This window comes from Notolepis coatsorum (genome assembly GCF_963971535.1).
Source record: "Notolepis coatsorum genome assembly, chromosome: 1".
Taxonomy (NCBI): Eukaryota; Metazoa; Chordata; class Actinopteri; order Aulopiformes; family Paralepididae; genus Notolepis; species Notolepis coatsorum.
In genome coordinates this window covers 299,163,593-299,179,013 of record NC_140165.1, presented here as the reverse complement: position 1 = coordinate 299,179,013, position 15,421 = coordinate 299,163,593, and the positions used below count along the sequence as shown (strand labels likewise).

The following is a 15,421-nucleotide window of genomic DNA, read 5'->3' as shown; positions in this document are numbered from 1 at the left end:
GGAGAGGGGGCCCACTCCCCCCGTCCGCGGAGCGGCCTCGTCCCCCGCCGCCGTGTCCTACAGCCACCAGTCCACGGCCACCCTCACCCCCTCGCCCCTGGAGGAGATGCAGCCCATGCTGCAGGACGCCCCCGACAGCCATGAACGCAGGTGCGGAGACAAGGGGCGCACTCTGATGATGATGATGTCAATCCCATCATCAGGATGCAATAGCATCATCACCCGTGTGATTGGCTAGTGGGGGGGGATTTAAGGACCACGCCAACATTTTATATTTTATTTAAATTAGCTTACCGTCTTCTCCAGAGAGAGACACCAAGATAGATACCAGTTTCCTCTCTGTGCGTTCAGTAGAAAGTTATCTGGCTGCATGGTAGCCTAGCTTAGCACAATGAATGGAAGTGGACAGTGCCGGTTAGCCTTCGGGAGAGGTGTTAGTTGGACAATGCCTAAGCTAACCGGCGCTGTCCGCTTCCATTCATTGTGCTAAGCTAGGCTAACGTGCAGCCAGATAGCTTTCTACTGAACGCACAGAGAGGAAACTGGTATCTATTTTCTTGGTTCTCTCTGGAATGTTGGCGTGTTCCTTTAAGTGCCTTTGAGATTAAGTTACTGAATTGAATCTCAAAACCTGCCCTCTTTTTTGATCCTCCAATCACAACTGTTGCGATTGGAGTTGTGATTGGAGGATCAGGAAAAGAGGGCAGGGCTTGAGATAGGTCAATTCAGTAACTTAATCTCAAAGGCACTTAATCAAGTCAAGTTTATTTATATAGCGCATTTCACGCAGAGACAATTAACGGTCCTTTACATTAAATAGATTAAAAAAATTATAAATACATACGTCACAATGCTTTGGAAAAGCCATTGTCTACGTTAAAGGCACATAACCAGTTAATTAAATCACAATGCTTTGGAAAAGCCATTGTCTACATAAATATGTACCTTTACAGCATAATATATATATATATATATATATTCTTTTAAAGGTTTACAAAAAAAGGCACAAAAACAAGGCATAAAAACTGATTAGGTTAGAAAGCAGAGGTGAACATAAAGGTTTTACTAATAAACCTAATAATCCATGCAGCATATCCAGTGTATTAGCCGTGAAGTGATACTGATGCCACGTGTCCTGCCTTCCCCAGACGCCACACCGTTAGCCCCCCGGCGCCCCCCCGGCCCCTGTCTCCCACGCACACGTACGGCTACATCTCCAGCCCGCTGGCCCTGGACACGGACGGCATGGAGGAGGAGGATGAGGAGGAGATGCTGGAGGAGGAGGAAGAGGAGGAGGAAGGCGACGAGACAGACGCGGAGGTGGCGAAGGTGCACCACCATCACCACCACCACCACCACACCCACCCCCACCCCCACCACCCGCAGATGCACCCGCGGCGGCTGCTGCTGCGGGGGCTGGAGCAGCAGACGCCGGCGTCCAGCGTGGGCGACCTGGAGAGCTCGGTCACGGGCTCCATGATCAACGGCTGGGGCTCGGCCTCCGAGGAGGACAACGTGTCGTCGGGGAGGTCCAGCGCCGTCAGCTCGTCGGACGGCTCCTTCTTCACGGACGCCGACTTCGCCCAGGCCGTGGCGGCCGCCGCTGAGTACGCGGGCCTCAAGGTGGCCAAGTACCCTGGCGGCTCCCAGGGCCCGGAGCTCGGAGGGGGACCCCAAGGTAAAGACCTGTTGATCAGTACGCTCGCTCTTCAAGCGTTCTCAGGCAGCAGAAGGAGCATGTGATAGCAGTAGTGGTGGTAACACACTTTATTTAGCATTTTGCAAAACAAAAGTGCAATAAAGAAAAATCAAAGTGAGGGGGGGAAAGCATTACGTTCATATTCTGAATGGATAGAATATGAATATATTTTTAAAGGAACATGCCGACATCATGCGCTTACCGTCTTCTCCAGAGTCAGATAAGAAGATAGATACCAATTTCCTCTACTGTGCGTTCAGTAGAAAGTTATCCGGCTGCAAGCTAGCCTAGCTTAGCACAGATGAATGGATACGGATCGGCTAGCTAGCCTAGTTTAAAACTCTGGGAGAGGTGTTTCCAGCCAACGGCTAGGCTAGCCGGTCCGTATCCACTTCCTTTCATTTGTGCTGAGCTAGGCTAGCTTACAGCCGGGTTAGCTTTCTACTGAACACACAGAGAGGAAAGTGGTAACTATGTTCTCGTCTGACTCCGGTAAGCGTATTTCCCATAATGTTGCCGTGTTCCTTTTAACCCGTTCACTACCACACTACCAAAGGTTAACCTTTCACTACCACACTACAGACGGTTAATCGTGAAAGGCTTTAACTGTCTGTAGTGTGGTAGTGAAATGATTAACCGTCTGTAGTGTGGTAGTGAAATGGTTAACCTTCTGTAGTGTGGTAGTGAAAGGGTTAACCTTCTGTAGTGTGGTAGTGAAAGGGTTAACCTTCTGTATAGTGTGGTAGTGAAAGGGTTTAACTGTCTGTAGTGTGGTAGTGAAAGGGTTTAACTGTCGGTAGTGTGGTAGTGAAACGGTTTAACTGTCTGTAGTGTGGTAGTGAAAGTGTCTAACTGTCTGTAGTGTGGTAGTGAAATGGTTAACCTTCTGTAGTGTGGTAGTGAAAGGGTTAACCTTCTGTAGTGTGGTAGTGAAAGGGTTAACCTTCTGTATAGTGTGGTAGTGAAAGGGTTTAACTGTCTGTAGTGTGGTAGTGAAAGGGTTTAACTGTCTGTAGTGTGGTAGTGAAAGGGTTTAACTGTCTGTAGTGTGGTAGTGAAAGGGTTTAACAGTCGGTAGTGTGGTAGTGAAAGGGTTTAACTGTCGGCAGTGTGGTAGTGAAAGGGTTTAACTGTCTGTAGTGTGGTAGTGAAAGGGTTTAACTGTCTGTAGTGTGGTAGTGAAAGGGTTTAACTGTCTGTAGTGTGGTAGTGAAAGGGTTTAACTGTCGGTAGTGTGGTAGTGAAAGGGTTTAACTGTCTGTAGTGTGGTAGTGAAAGGGTTTAACTGTCTGTAGTGTGGTAGTGAAAGGGTTTAACTGTCTGTAGTGTGGTAGTTAAAGGGTTTAACTGTCTGTAGTGTGGTAGTGAAAGGGTTTAACTGTCGGTAGTGTGGTAGTGAAAGGGTTTAACTGTCTGTAGTGTGGTAGTGAAAGGGTTAACCTTCTGTAGTGTGGTAGTTCAGTTCAGTTCAGTTATTTTTTATTTCGGGCTTTGGACACATAACAACGGTCATTCCATAAATCACCAACGTTTTACCAGCTGCTATTGCAGCATTGTCCAATTGTCCGAAAAGGGCAAGGGAGAAGCACTAGGCTTGTCGGGCCCTACCCCTGGTAGTGAAAGGTTTAAGAAGTGATTTAAAAGACGCCACTAATTGACCCGTACACGCCCTCCTTTCTTCCCTCAGCACGAGGAAAGTACCAAATGCCCCCGTCGGGCCTCCGTCCAGCCAGCCCGGTGTCTACAGACAGTAACATGAGCACGGCGGTCATGCAGAAGAGGCCTCCCAAGAAACAGAAGCAGCATCCTGCAGCTCACCAAGTAAACCAGCGGCGTGAGCCCTACCCTGAAGGTACATATTTTTTTATTATTATTAAGGATTCGTTTAAAAAAGCCAATAAATCATTTTCTTTCCACATTTTCAAAACCATCAGACGCTCTCGCTGAGTCACGGCGTCCCACTCAGTCCACCCTGCCGCTGCCAGCGACCAGTCTGTTGTTATTCCAGTATTGTTGACATTTTTCCAACCGTTCTATGAAAGCACTCTTGCAGTTGATAAACCTATGCCGTAAAAAAACATATTATTGTATTAATATTAATGACATCAATATTGTGCTGTCAGAAGAGTATTATGTTTGTAGGTTAAATATTTAATGTTCGCTATTGGCCTTTTTATACCTCCTTGTTTAACAACCAGGAAATGCCCAAGAGAAGGTTGTATGTATTGCAGTTGAAATCTTGTATTGTAGCACGAAAACAATTCTTTCTTTCAGTGAATATCTTAGTTGCAACAGTATTGTGCTAGCAAGGCAGTGTTGTGTTTATACGTGATGTACAGTATTTAGAATGATTACTATTTGGCCAAAGAAGACAAGTCTTTGGTTTCGGGAGAAAGAGAGAGAGTGTACTCCTTGCTGCCCTCTAGTGGTCTGCAAACTATTATTGCAGCTATAAGGCATTTCTGCTTTATTAGCCAGTACACCAGGCTCTGTGTCAATTCTACTTAGCCATTCAGATCATTTTATTGTCACAGCTTTTTTAAATATACTACATACATTCAGAAAAAAAAACGTGAGGTGCTTGTTTTTTTTGCCAGCTCCTCAACCGTAGTGGTTTGGTAGACAAACTAACATGGGTGAGAGAAGCAGGCGTGACATGCTACACAGGTCAAGAGTCAGATGTTGTGAGTACGTGGCAGGCAGCTTAGCCAAACTAACATCTACCTAACCTACATCTAACATCACCAAAACGCAGAAGATGCACTAGTTACTCTCAGTCATGGAAGATGCACTAGTTACTCTCAGTCATGGAAGATGCACTAGTTACTCTCAGTCATGGAAGATGCACTAGTTACTCTCAGTCATGGAAGATGCACTAGTTACTCTCAGTCATGGAAGATGCACTAGTTACTCTCAGTCATGGAAGATGCACTAGTTACTCTCAGTCGCAGAAGATGCACTAGTTACTCTCAGTCATGGGAAGATGCACTAGTTACTCTCAGTCATGGAAGATGCACTAGTTACTCTCAGTCACGGAAGATGCACTAGTTACTCTCAGTCATGGAAGATGCACTAGTTACTCTCAGTCACGGAAGATGCACTAGTTACTCTCAGTCATGGAAGATGCACTAGTTACTCTCAGTCACGGAAGATGCACTAGTTACTCTCAGTCATGGAAGATGCACTAGTTACTCTCAGTCACGGAGAGTGTCGTATCATCGTGAAAGGACAGGGACACGCAGACATCTCTACCGCTGTGATACGAGATGAGCTCAGTCGTTGTTATTATTAGATTATTAGTCGTCATTATTATTATTTATTGTTGGTAATAGCTCCTGAACTGTACCGTGTCTTCTCCTGCTCATGCGGCCGCTGGCTCCCCGGCCCCACCCTGCAGCATGCAGAGGATACTGCTACACCGCCTCAGACTCACTGTCCATGGATGATGGAGAGTGTGTGTGTATCGTTGCCAGAGTTTTAATCATCTTCCCCCTTTTGCGTGTGTCTGTGTGTGTGTGTGTGTGTGTCTGTGTGTCTATGTGTGTGTGTGTGTGTGTGTGTGTGTGTGTGTGTGTGTGTCTGTGTGTGTGTGTGTGTGTGTGTGTGTGTGTGTGTGTGTGTGTGTGTGTGTGTGTGTGTGTGTGTGTGTGTGTGTGTGTGTGTGTGTGTGTGTGTGGCATCACTCCTCATCTGTGGCAGTGCTGAGCAGAGCGGGGGTTAGTGGTGGTGGGCGGGGGACCACCAGGGACACGGAGGAGAGGAGGGACTCTGGAGGGAGGGGGAGAGAGAGGGAGAGAGAGGGGGGGAGAGAGAGAGGGAGAGGGAGGGGGAGAGAGAGGGAGGGGGAGAGAGGAGGAGAGAGGGGGGGGGAGGCGGAGGGGGTAGAGAGGGAGGAGGAGAGGGAGGGAGGGGGGAGAGAGGGAGGGAGGGAGGGATAGAGAGAGGGGGGATAGGGAGGGGGGAGAGAGAGTGGGGGAGAGAGAGAGGGAGGAGGGAGAGAGAGTGGGAGAGGGAGAGAGAGGGGGGGAGAGGGGGAAGGGAGAGAGAGAGGGGGAGAGAGAGAGAGAGAGAGGAGGAGAACGAGAGGAAGAGAGAGAGGGAGGGAGAGAGGGAGGAGGAGAGAGAGAGGGGGAGGGAGAGAGAGTGGGAGAGAGAGAGAGGGAGGGAGAGAGAGAGAAAGGGAGGAGGAGGAGGAGAGAGGGAGGAGGGAGGAGAGATAGTGGGAGAGGGAGAGAGAGAGGGAGGGAGAGAGAGAGGGGGAGAGAGAGAGAGAGAGAGAGAGAGGTCTCTCAGGGGAGCTCTGTCCAGCATGCTCTGCTGACACAGGGTTGTCTCTCCTCTCCGGTCTCTAATGAAATTGATTCAGGTTCCTGTGGCTCTTTATTGAAGTGCCACCCTCCACTCTGCAGGAGGCGCGGGCAGGAATGGTGGGGGCGGCAACAGAGGAGGGTTTATCCTTGTTACAGTCAAATGGACTGTGTCTCTTTCTCAGCGTGGGTCTCTGTAACGTACACCAGGGCAGAGACACTCCTTTTTGTCGCGGTTTTTTCTTCCTTCCATTCACGATCAAGCTTTTGAATGTTATTTCATCCGTGTGCGTGTGTGCGTGTGCGTGTGTGTGTGTGTGTGTGTGAACGAGCTTGAAGTTCAAGTTTTGTTTTATTTGTACATATTAGGTACATTGCAGTGAAATGCTTGGTTCTGTATGACCCTCCTGGAATTGTGCTTCATACAGTAAAAAGGTAAAAGAGATAAGACCAAAACACTATACAAATAAATATACAATATACAAAACTAGAGTACTAAAATGGAAAACAAAATGCAATGTATGTATGTGTGTGCGTGTTGTGTGTTGCGTGTTGTCGTGTGTTGCGTGTGCGTGCCTCACTCCTCCTGGCGTGCCGTGTTATCCAGGAGCTGGCTCCCCTCCTAGTGTCAGGTGTCCTTGTGTGTTGGAAGCACTTGACAGGGAGATTTAATATCCAGCGCGCTGGGAGCCAAACCAGCTATATCACTGCAGCAAATCCTCCATCCCTCCCTCCCTCCTCCATCATCCTTCCATCCTGCCTTCCACCCCACCCGCTGCCCCTCCCTTTGAAGTAATCTCTCCATCCCTCTCCTCCGCTCTCTCCTCCAGCTCCCTCCCTCCCTCCTTCTCTCCCTCTCCTCTCCTCCGTCTTTGTTTGTGGAACGAGGGGACAGACTGACGGCTCTCGGGCTCCAACTGACCGTCAGTCCCCCCCCCCCCCCCCCCGCAGATTGCATTTGATCTGAATGGATTGTTTTTCATTTGGAGGTTATTGCCTCCCCCCCCCCCCTGTCCAACCCTGCCGCCTGCCCGCTCCCCCATCTGTGGTCAGGAGGTTGGAGGAGCGCCGTGTGACAGTAGGGAGTCGAGGAGGAACAGGAGAGAAGAAGCAGGAGGAAGGGAAATCACTGAGCTGTGTCGTTTCCCCGCTAAACACATGTACAATTGAACACCTCGTTTATTCATAATCCTGTCTCTCTGCGGTTGTTTATGTGCCGCCCAACGCCTGGGCTCGCTCTGCCTGAAGTCCAGCCTGCGCTGGAGGTCGCAGGGAGACGAGCAGTCCTGCCTGCCAACACATAAATACACGTAAATACCGGCAGTTAAGAGGGCAATAAAACCGCACAGAGACAAGTGGACCAGCTCAGGAAGCACCCCTTCTCTCTATACCATACCCCATCCTCCTCCTCCTCCTTACCTCTCTTTGACCTCCTCGTTCTGCTCTTGTTTGCTCAGTGGATATGGTGACACCCGGGTTTTAAATTCCCTGGCATGATTCATGTATGGCTCTAATGCCCCTAGCTACCCTCCACGCTGGAATGAACCCCTCCTCCCCCCGGTCTCCGTCGATGGGATTCCTCTGCGACTCCTTAAGAAATCCAAGCCGCCTCAGAGCCGCTCCCTACTCTCGCTCTACCACTCTAATGGTCTCTTCGTCTGGGGCCACCGATGCTGTAGGTCTGATGATACAGGACCCGTTTTCTCCCCGGGCGGGGGGTCCTGTCTAGCTCCACGGGGCATTCACCCTACAAAAAGCACGTTTGAATTTCACTTACCCAAACAGATGTCTGTAGTATTTCACTTGGCCACTCTCGGAGCGGGTGACAGGCGCCACATCTCCCGCGCGCAAATAAACGTTGGGACGTAGTCAAACACGAGTATATACCGCAAAATCTCCATTGGAACAAAAAAAATCAAAAGATGGCCTCTTCTTCTCACGAGTGGGTTGCTCGGCATGTTTCCTTCCAATAATACTTGTGAGACCTGTCGCCGCCCCCCCAAAAGTAGCCAAGTGAAATAATACAGACATCTGTTTGGGTAAAAGGGCGGCTGGGTGGCACAGCGGACATTGCGCTCGTCACCAACGCAAGAGACACCGGGTTCGACTCCGGCTGTCGGCGTTGCCTCCGGCTTGGGCCAGCCGTCATACTAACTCAATTGGCAGAGTTAGCGGGTGGAAGTCGATGGGTGGTAATCTGGACGTTGTGGACAGCGACTCCTACAGGTCGGTTGGGGGACGCCTGCACAGCAGGAAATGGCGGGGGTAGTGTGAGCCTCCCACACGTTACACCTCGCCAATGAGAGTCCGCGCTGGCAGGTGAAAATATGTGACAGGCTGCCTCCTCGTGTATCGGAGGGGACATGTGATGCAAGGCTTCTATCCTCCCTATAACCGGCCAGTGGGGGGCATAGTCGAGCAACATTCAAGACAGGGGAGGGGAGAATTGGCACAAACGAATTGGGATGGGAGAAAAAGTGGATACAAAAAAATACATCTGTTTGGGTGAAGTGAAATTCTACTTCTTCTAGTTTTTTCGTAACAGACTCTGTGGAGCTAGACAGGACCCTTTGGGAGAAGCTCTGTATCAGGAGAAGAGACTCTGTATCAGGAGAAGACACTCTGTATCAAGAGAAGACACTCTGTATCAGGAGAAGAGACTCTGTATCAAGAGAAGACACTCTGTATCAGGAGAAGAGACTCTGTATCAAGAGAAGACACTCTGTATCAGGAGAAGACACTCTGTATCAGGAGAAGAGACTCTGTATCAAGAGAAGACACTCTGTATCAGGAGAAGAGACTCTGTATCAAGAGAAGACACTCTGTATCAGGATAAGACACTCTGTATCAGGAGAAGAGCTCTGTATCAGGAGAAGACACTCTGTATCAGGAGAAGAGCTCTGTATCAGGAGAAGACACTCTGTATCAGGAGAGACACTCTGTATCAGGAGAAGAAGACACTCTGTATCAGGAGAAGACACTCTGTATCAGGAGAAGACACTCTGTATCAGGAGAAGAGCTCTGTATCAGGAGAAGAGCTCTGTATCAGGAGAAGACACTCTGTATCAGGAGAAGACACTTTGTATCAGGAGAAGAAGACACTCTGTATCAGGAGAAGACACTCTGTATCAGGAGAAGAGCTCTGTATCAGGAGAAGAAGAGACTCTGTATCAGGAGAAGACACTCTGTATCAGGAGAAGACACTCTGTATCAGGAGAAGAGCTCTGTATCAGGAGAAGAAGACACTCTGTATCAGGAGGAGAAGACACTCTGTATCAGGAGAAGACACTGTATCAGGAGAAGACACTCTGTATCAGGAGAAGACACTCTGTATCAGGGGGAGAAGACACTCTGTATCAGGAGAAGACACTCTGTATCAGGAGAAGACACTCTGTATAAGGAGAAGACACTCTGTATCAGGGGGAGAAGACACTCTGTATCAGGAGAAGACACTCTGTATCAGGAGAAGACACTCTGTATAAGGAGAAGACACTCTGTATCAGGAGAAGACACTCTGTATCAGGGGGAGAAGACACTCTGTATCAGGAGAAGACACTCTGTATCAGGAGAAGACACTCTGTATCAGGAGAAGAAGACACTGTATCAGGAGAAGACACTCTGTATCAGGAGAAGACACTCTGTATCAGGAGAAGACACTCTGTATCAGGAGAAGAAGACACTGTATCAGGAGAAGAAGACACTCTGTATCAGGAGAAGACACTCTGTATCAGGAGAAGAAGACACTCTGTATCAGGAGAAGACACTCTGTATCAGGAGAAGACACTCTGTATCAGGAGAAGAAGACACTCTGTATCAGGAAGACACTCTGTATCAGGAGAAGACACTCTGTATCAGGAGAAGACACTCTGTATCAGGAGAAGACACTCTGTATCAGGAGAAGACACTCTGTATCAGGAGGAGAAGACACTCTGTATCAGGAGAAGACACTCTGTATCAGGGCTAGTTGATTTTCCGACACCAGGCTCATGTCCTCCTCACCTATATTTCCTCATAAATCGAGCCGGTCCCGCTCTCTCTCCTCTCCTCTTCTGCAGTAGTGAGCTATATCTCACAGACGGCGGCATTGATCGGACTCTGACCGAGGCCGGACTCGGGGAGGCAGGGGAGATATAAAAAAGAAAAGAGCTGCAGCAGACGCCTCCCTGCCGTATGATATTGACCGGCCCCCATTTTGTATTCCGGGGGAGTGGACAGAGAGGTGGAGGATAATCAGGAAAGTGTATTAATGCCGCCTGATTCAGCCAACAAGCCGTAGCAACGACACGGCCGCCCACCTCCCTTTTAGTCCTAAAAGAAAAGTTAATAAAGTCTTCCGTTCACCGCTCAGAGTCTGGCCCCGCGTGTCACATAGTTGTTTAAGAAGCCTAAGGTGGACATTGGGATGCGAGGGGGCGAGCGTCAGCGCGAGCGCTGCCATGTTTATTAACTTTCTAATCCCGCGCGGATTACGGAGCGCGGGGGCCGCCGACCAAGCCATCCTTCAAGTAGGAAGCTGATTAGTAGATGAAAAGCCGATCGATCGCGGGGCGCGTCACGGCGGAAAAGGCTTTTGTCTGCGTGTTTGTGTCTGCGCGGCTGTGTGTGTGTGTGTGTGTGTGCGCGTGGGAGGTGCGAGTGCTCAGGCGGCCCACGCGGGCCGCGCCTCATATGAATAATGGCTCAAGGACAGACGGCATTGATTCATCGACGGGGGAAGTGGAGCGGGTCAGGAGGAGCCAGCTGCTGACCGTCACTCTCTCTCTCTCTCTCTCTCTCTCTCTCTCTCTCTCTCTCTCTCTCTCTCTCTCTCTCTCTCTCTCTCTCTCTCTCTCTCCCTTCTCCTCCATGGTCTCTCTCTCTATCTCTCTCTCTCAAAATCTCATCATCCCCCCCCCCCCCCCCCGGATTTAACATCTCTGGCGCTCTTTATTCTATTTAGCAACTGTTGATAGGAGTTTCCGCTGGCCGCGGCTGTGCGCGCCTCCCCGAGCGTCTGTACACAAGCCGCAGCTGTGTTTGTGTGTCACCTAGCAGGTGTGAGACAGCCGAGTGACAGATCATACACATTAAAGAAGCACAGAGTACACAGGCCGATGTTTTTCCGCCGCGGCCGTTTGGTGCCGCTAAGCCGTGTTTTCCCCCGATCTCCGGTTTGGCTAATGTTGTTTTACTTCCTGTGTTTATCCTTCCAGACCTACCACCTCCCCCGATCCCCCCGCCGGCGGGTCTCAAGTCCCCGACGCACCCCGCCAAGGTGGCCCTGGAGGGCCGGGGGATGATGTCCCCCAAGGGAGGCGAGGGGAGGGAAAAGAGAGGGGTCTCGGGAGGCTGTCGGCCCAGGGAGGGCTCGGACCCCCGGACCAGCTCGTCGGAGCGCAGGGAGGCTCAGGAGAGACAGAAGGGCTCTCGTGGAGGCAAAGGGAATAAACATGAGGGCAGCGCGGGCAACAAGGCACGCCAACAGACAGGTACTGACACCAAACCACACACTGTATCCAGGACAACAGACAGGTACTGACACCAAACCACACACTGTATCCAGGACAACAGACAGGTAGGGGGTAGCTTCAGTGGAGTGACGCTTAATTTCATGCAGAGTAACTGGTAGCTTAGCTCACTACACTTTTCCAAGTAGCCTGCCAAACACTGTCCATAATACAGATACAGTATGTGGTTATCTGCAGTTGATTGTTTATTATTATTATAGTTGTTGACCGTACAGTGTCTCTGTGTCCCCCGCAGGTTCAGAAGACATCCTGCCCTACAGCCGGCCACAGTTCCCCACTGTCAACAGTCCCCGGGACCCCAGCTCCTCCAGCTCCATGTCCTCCCGGGGTTCAGGGGGGCGACGGAGAGGCGAGGGGGGCGGGGGGGCGTCCCGCAGGAACCCGGCCGACATGGGCCTCAACACCACAGGGGCCTTCCAGCCAGAAGAAGACCTAGAGGTATGATTGGATGACATCAATTTATACAATAAGTCATTTGATTGGACAAGAGGCATTCCATGAGTGCTGATATTCAGTGTAGCAGCACTGGGACTTTTAACTATATGTATCACTCCGCCGCCGCACAGCTGTTTTGTTAATAACCGTTAATTATTAGGCAACGGTCCACATTCCTGAGCGCAGTTGTGGAACAATTTGTTGGCGGAGCTGAATAAATGATCAAACAAACAAACAAATCTGTTGTTATTACTGTTAACTAATTAATGGTGATTGTAGAACCGTTGCATAAAACGGTTTCATTTTATTAAAAAGAAAAATGATATATTCCATTTTGATTTATTCTACTTTAATGCAATACAAATTCCTTGTATGTGCAAGCTTACTTGGCAATAAAGACATTTCTGATTCTGATTCTGAAAAAAAGCAATATCACACTTGAGGTTGTGCAGTTATACTGAATATCAGTACAACAGAATCACAGCGCTGACAGCATATCGTGTGATAGTAATACCGACTACCCACCGTTCTGAAAAGGGAAATGTTCATCGTCTGACTTGATGTCCTCTTTCCCCTCAGATGGTGGAGAGCTGAAGACCAGACAGGAGCAACGGGGAGGAGTGGAGCGCCATTGTTTCTCTTACCATTTTAAATATCTCAGTATTTCACCATCCTGTTTGGCTGACATTATATTGTACAACAATAGTGTTTCTTTACATCTGGAAAAACAGACCAATTGTTTTTTTTTTCTAACTTATCATTTTCTATGTCCATTTAAAAAAGAGAGAAAAAAAGGAGGGGAAAAAAAACGAAAAAGAAAAAAATGGAGAACCGAGGATTAAAGGTGCATTTCAAAAGCAAAACACGCAGTAGTACGTTTATGTTTTATTCCAATGCAATATGGAGTAAGATTGTTCTCCAGACGTTGCCACGACTCGGCTTGCCTTGACAAGAACCACAGAGAAGGCCATACAGTCAAAAGGTTACTGTAATAAAATAGCTGCAAGCAGAGAGGGGCGGTGTGTCCTGTAAATATACGTGTAAACATGATGTCCTTTTGTTTATTCGCCCACTGTGGTACCTCAAATTTGTCTTCCTTGTTTTTATTTTGCAAATTATAATTTTATTATGCCAGTAAATATAATTATTTTATCGTTTCCATCCATGTTGTAAATTGCTATATTATTTAGCCGCCCTAAGAAAAGTGCCACTTTGGGATTTTTTTATTTTTGTTTTTGTTTTTGGTCCTTTTTTTATGTAATGCACTGTTATGTTCTGTGTTGTCTGTTTGTTATTTGTTTTACTTTGGTTTTAAAAGCACAATCACTAAACTTTATTTTAAACCATTCTATCTATTAACCTTTTTGTCTTACTGGAACAAAACAGGTAATGACAAGAGAGTCTAGTTAATCCTGGTGATGATGACGATGATGATGGTGACGATGTTGATGATGATGATGATGATGATGTAGGTGACAGGCTGTTTACGATGGCTGTATTCGAAAGGAGACTCCTTGTGTTGTGATTGGCTCCCTCTCCGGTTCTGATGCTAAGCTCAAGTGATAAATAGACAGATAATGTGGGTCATAGCAGCAATGTAAATATCTTTTTTTTTCCAGCATTGACCATAGTTCCAGCCATTGCACATGAATTAAAATGGTTACATTGTCTACTAATGCACTTAAAAAGAATGTAACACACAGGAAACAGGTGTCACATTGTGAACCTGGAGAGGTTGTGGTTGAGCAAGGAGAGTCTCCTTTCGCGGGAAAGAGAGGGGTGACGGACCCCTGCTCTTAGGAAAAAGGGTGCTGTTGTTTATTCATAGGACATCTGCAAACATTTGTTTCGTAAAGCAAAAAAAGTAAAAAGAACTTAAAAAAAAAATGAAAAAAAATTATGAATAAAAAATGTTCAAACTACACATGTTCCTCTTGTCTTTTATCACGTGAATCGCTTACATGTTAATAACTTTTTACCCTGAACATGAATACTGAAGGTTTATACGACAAATATATTTAAACATTACAGTATCGATTTTTCATGTCTGTTTCAGCACACAAAAAGGACCGTAGTGCAGCGTAGCCTACAAGATAAAGGACCATAAACAGTTATGGAGATATGGCATACTATTCGTCAAAGTAATAGGAGAGGGATATTCTGAACGCGACGTTTCTTTTATTGACACTTTTATCATAGCTATAATGGAAAAGCATTGCCGTCATAAAGCTCAATGTCACTGCATCTATCACATTTTAATCTGAAATCCATTCGAGCCCACGGCTCGCCTGAAAGGCCACACTGTACCTCAACACCATCACAACACCCCCCCCCCCCCCCAAGGAGGAAACTACCGCCTTGCTCTCAGGTTGGGAACCGGGTTGGAATGGAACCCAACCAGAGCGCGGCGCGGGAGCAGAATGGCCGCTACGGTCCTTGCGTCCGGGCAGCTAAAAGCTATTTTGGTTCCCATAGCTGTTCAAATGTGTATCGCACAACGCCAGGTCCATTAGTGACGCCCATTATTCACAATATCAGCATCCCATGTCATTCAATAAAGACATTTGCGGCCATTGAGAGGAAGCTAAAAACCAATAGCGAAGAGGATTATATCCACGATGACAGGCCTAGATTGCTTCCAATTAGGAGTTGAGGATGATTCAACTACGTTGCATGAGATAATGCACACGACTGGCATCTCATTCCTCTCGTCACTTACCGGCTGGAGCGATCGCTGCTGACACGGCAAAACAAAACGTCCATAAAAATGAAAGATGCCGACGTCGCCCGGAGAGTGTGACTCCTGGACGGGGACTTGTCCTAATTGGAGAAGGAAATACATTTGTTCCAGTTTATTACGTCTAACCTGCCTACTGCTTATCCTCTCCGAGGCAATAACGCGGCCTGGGGGAGTCCTTAATGTCAGCCCCTCTCTGCCTGGCTTATTCCAACACCGGGGATGGAGAAAGAGGTGCCGCCCCCCCCCCGTCCCATACTCCCTCCTGAGCCTCAAAAGAATTGGAATGGAAGTCGTGTTTTCACAAGCTAATGACTGGCGCTGCCCACACTGTCTCGGGAGACCCGGGCCGCCGTTCAGAGTCCTCTGTTGAAATCCATCAGAATCCGAGTGAATCTGCAGTTATCCCTGATTCAGGGGGCGACAGCGGGGGCCATTTGCGGATCTTAATAGTCAACTTTGGAGTGGCGCCATTTGTTTTGCGGTGCCAAAATTAAGGAGGGGGGGGGGGTAGATAGTTTACCCCTCAGTCAGAACCATAACAATCTTTCTTCCAAGAAAGGAAAATATACTTTATGACCGATTCCTGTGGTTTGGAAATGTAATTGAATTATAATTATAATGTATTCAGTACATGTATTAGTCTCCATTTGATGCCTGTAAGACTATTAAACGGACGCAAATTATCTTTTTTAGCCGCAGCCGTGTTTTTCGAAAATGGTTTTATATAGTAGTA

At 48.1% G+C, this 15,421-nt stretch overlaps 1 protein-coding gene across 1 annotated transcript in view; it reads left to right on the top strand.

The window, feature by feature from the left end:
* The window catches only part of LOC311240001 (roundabout homolog 1-like), a 21,709-nt gene extending 7,903 nt beyond the window's left edge, over positions 1–13,806 (top strand). The window contains exons 4-9 of the mRNA XM_084328493.1: positions 1–150; positions 1,149–1,678; positions 3,387–3,551; positions 11,199–11,474; positions 11,749–11,951; positions 12,528–13,806. The exon at positions 1–150 is cut by the window's left edge and continues 96 nt beyond it. Coding sequence (XP_084184619.1) covers positions 1–150; positions 1,149–1,678; positions 3,387–3,551; positions 11,199–11,474; positions 11,749–11,951; positions 12,528–12,542 — 1,339 coding nt within the window. The 3' untranslated portion in view covers positions 12,543–13,806. The remainder of the gene's footprint in view (positions 151–1,148; positions 1,679–3,386; positions 3,552–11,198; positions 11,475–11,748; positions 11,952–12,527) is intronic.
* The last annotated feature ends 1,615 nt before the right edge of the window (positions 13,807–15,421 follow it).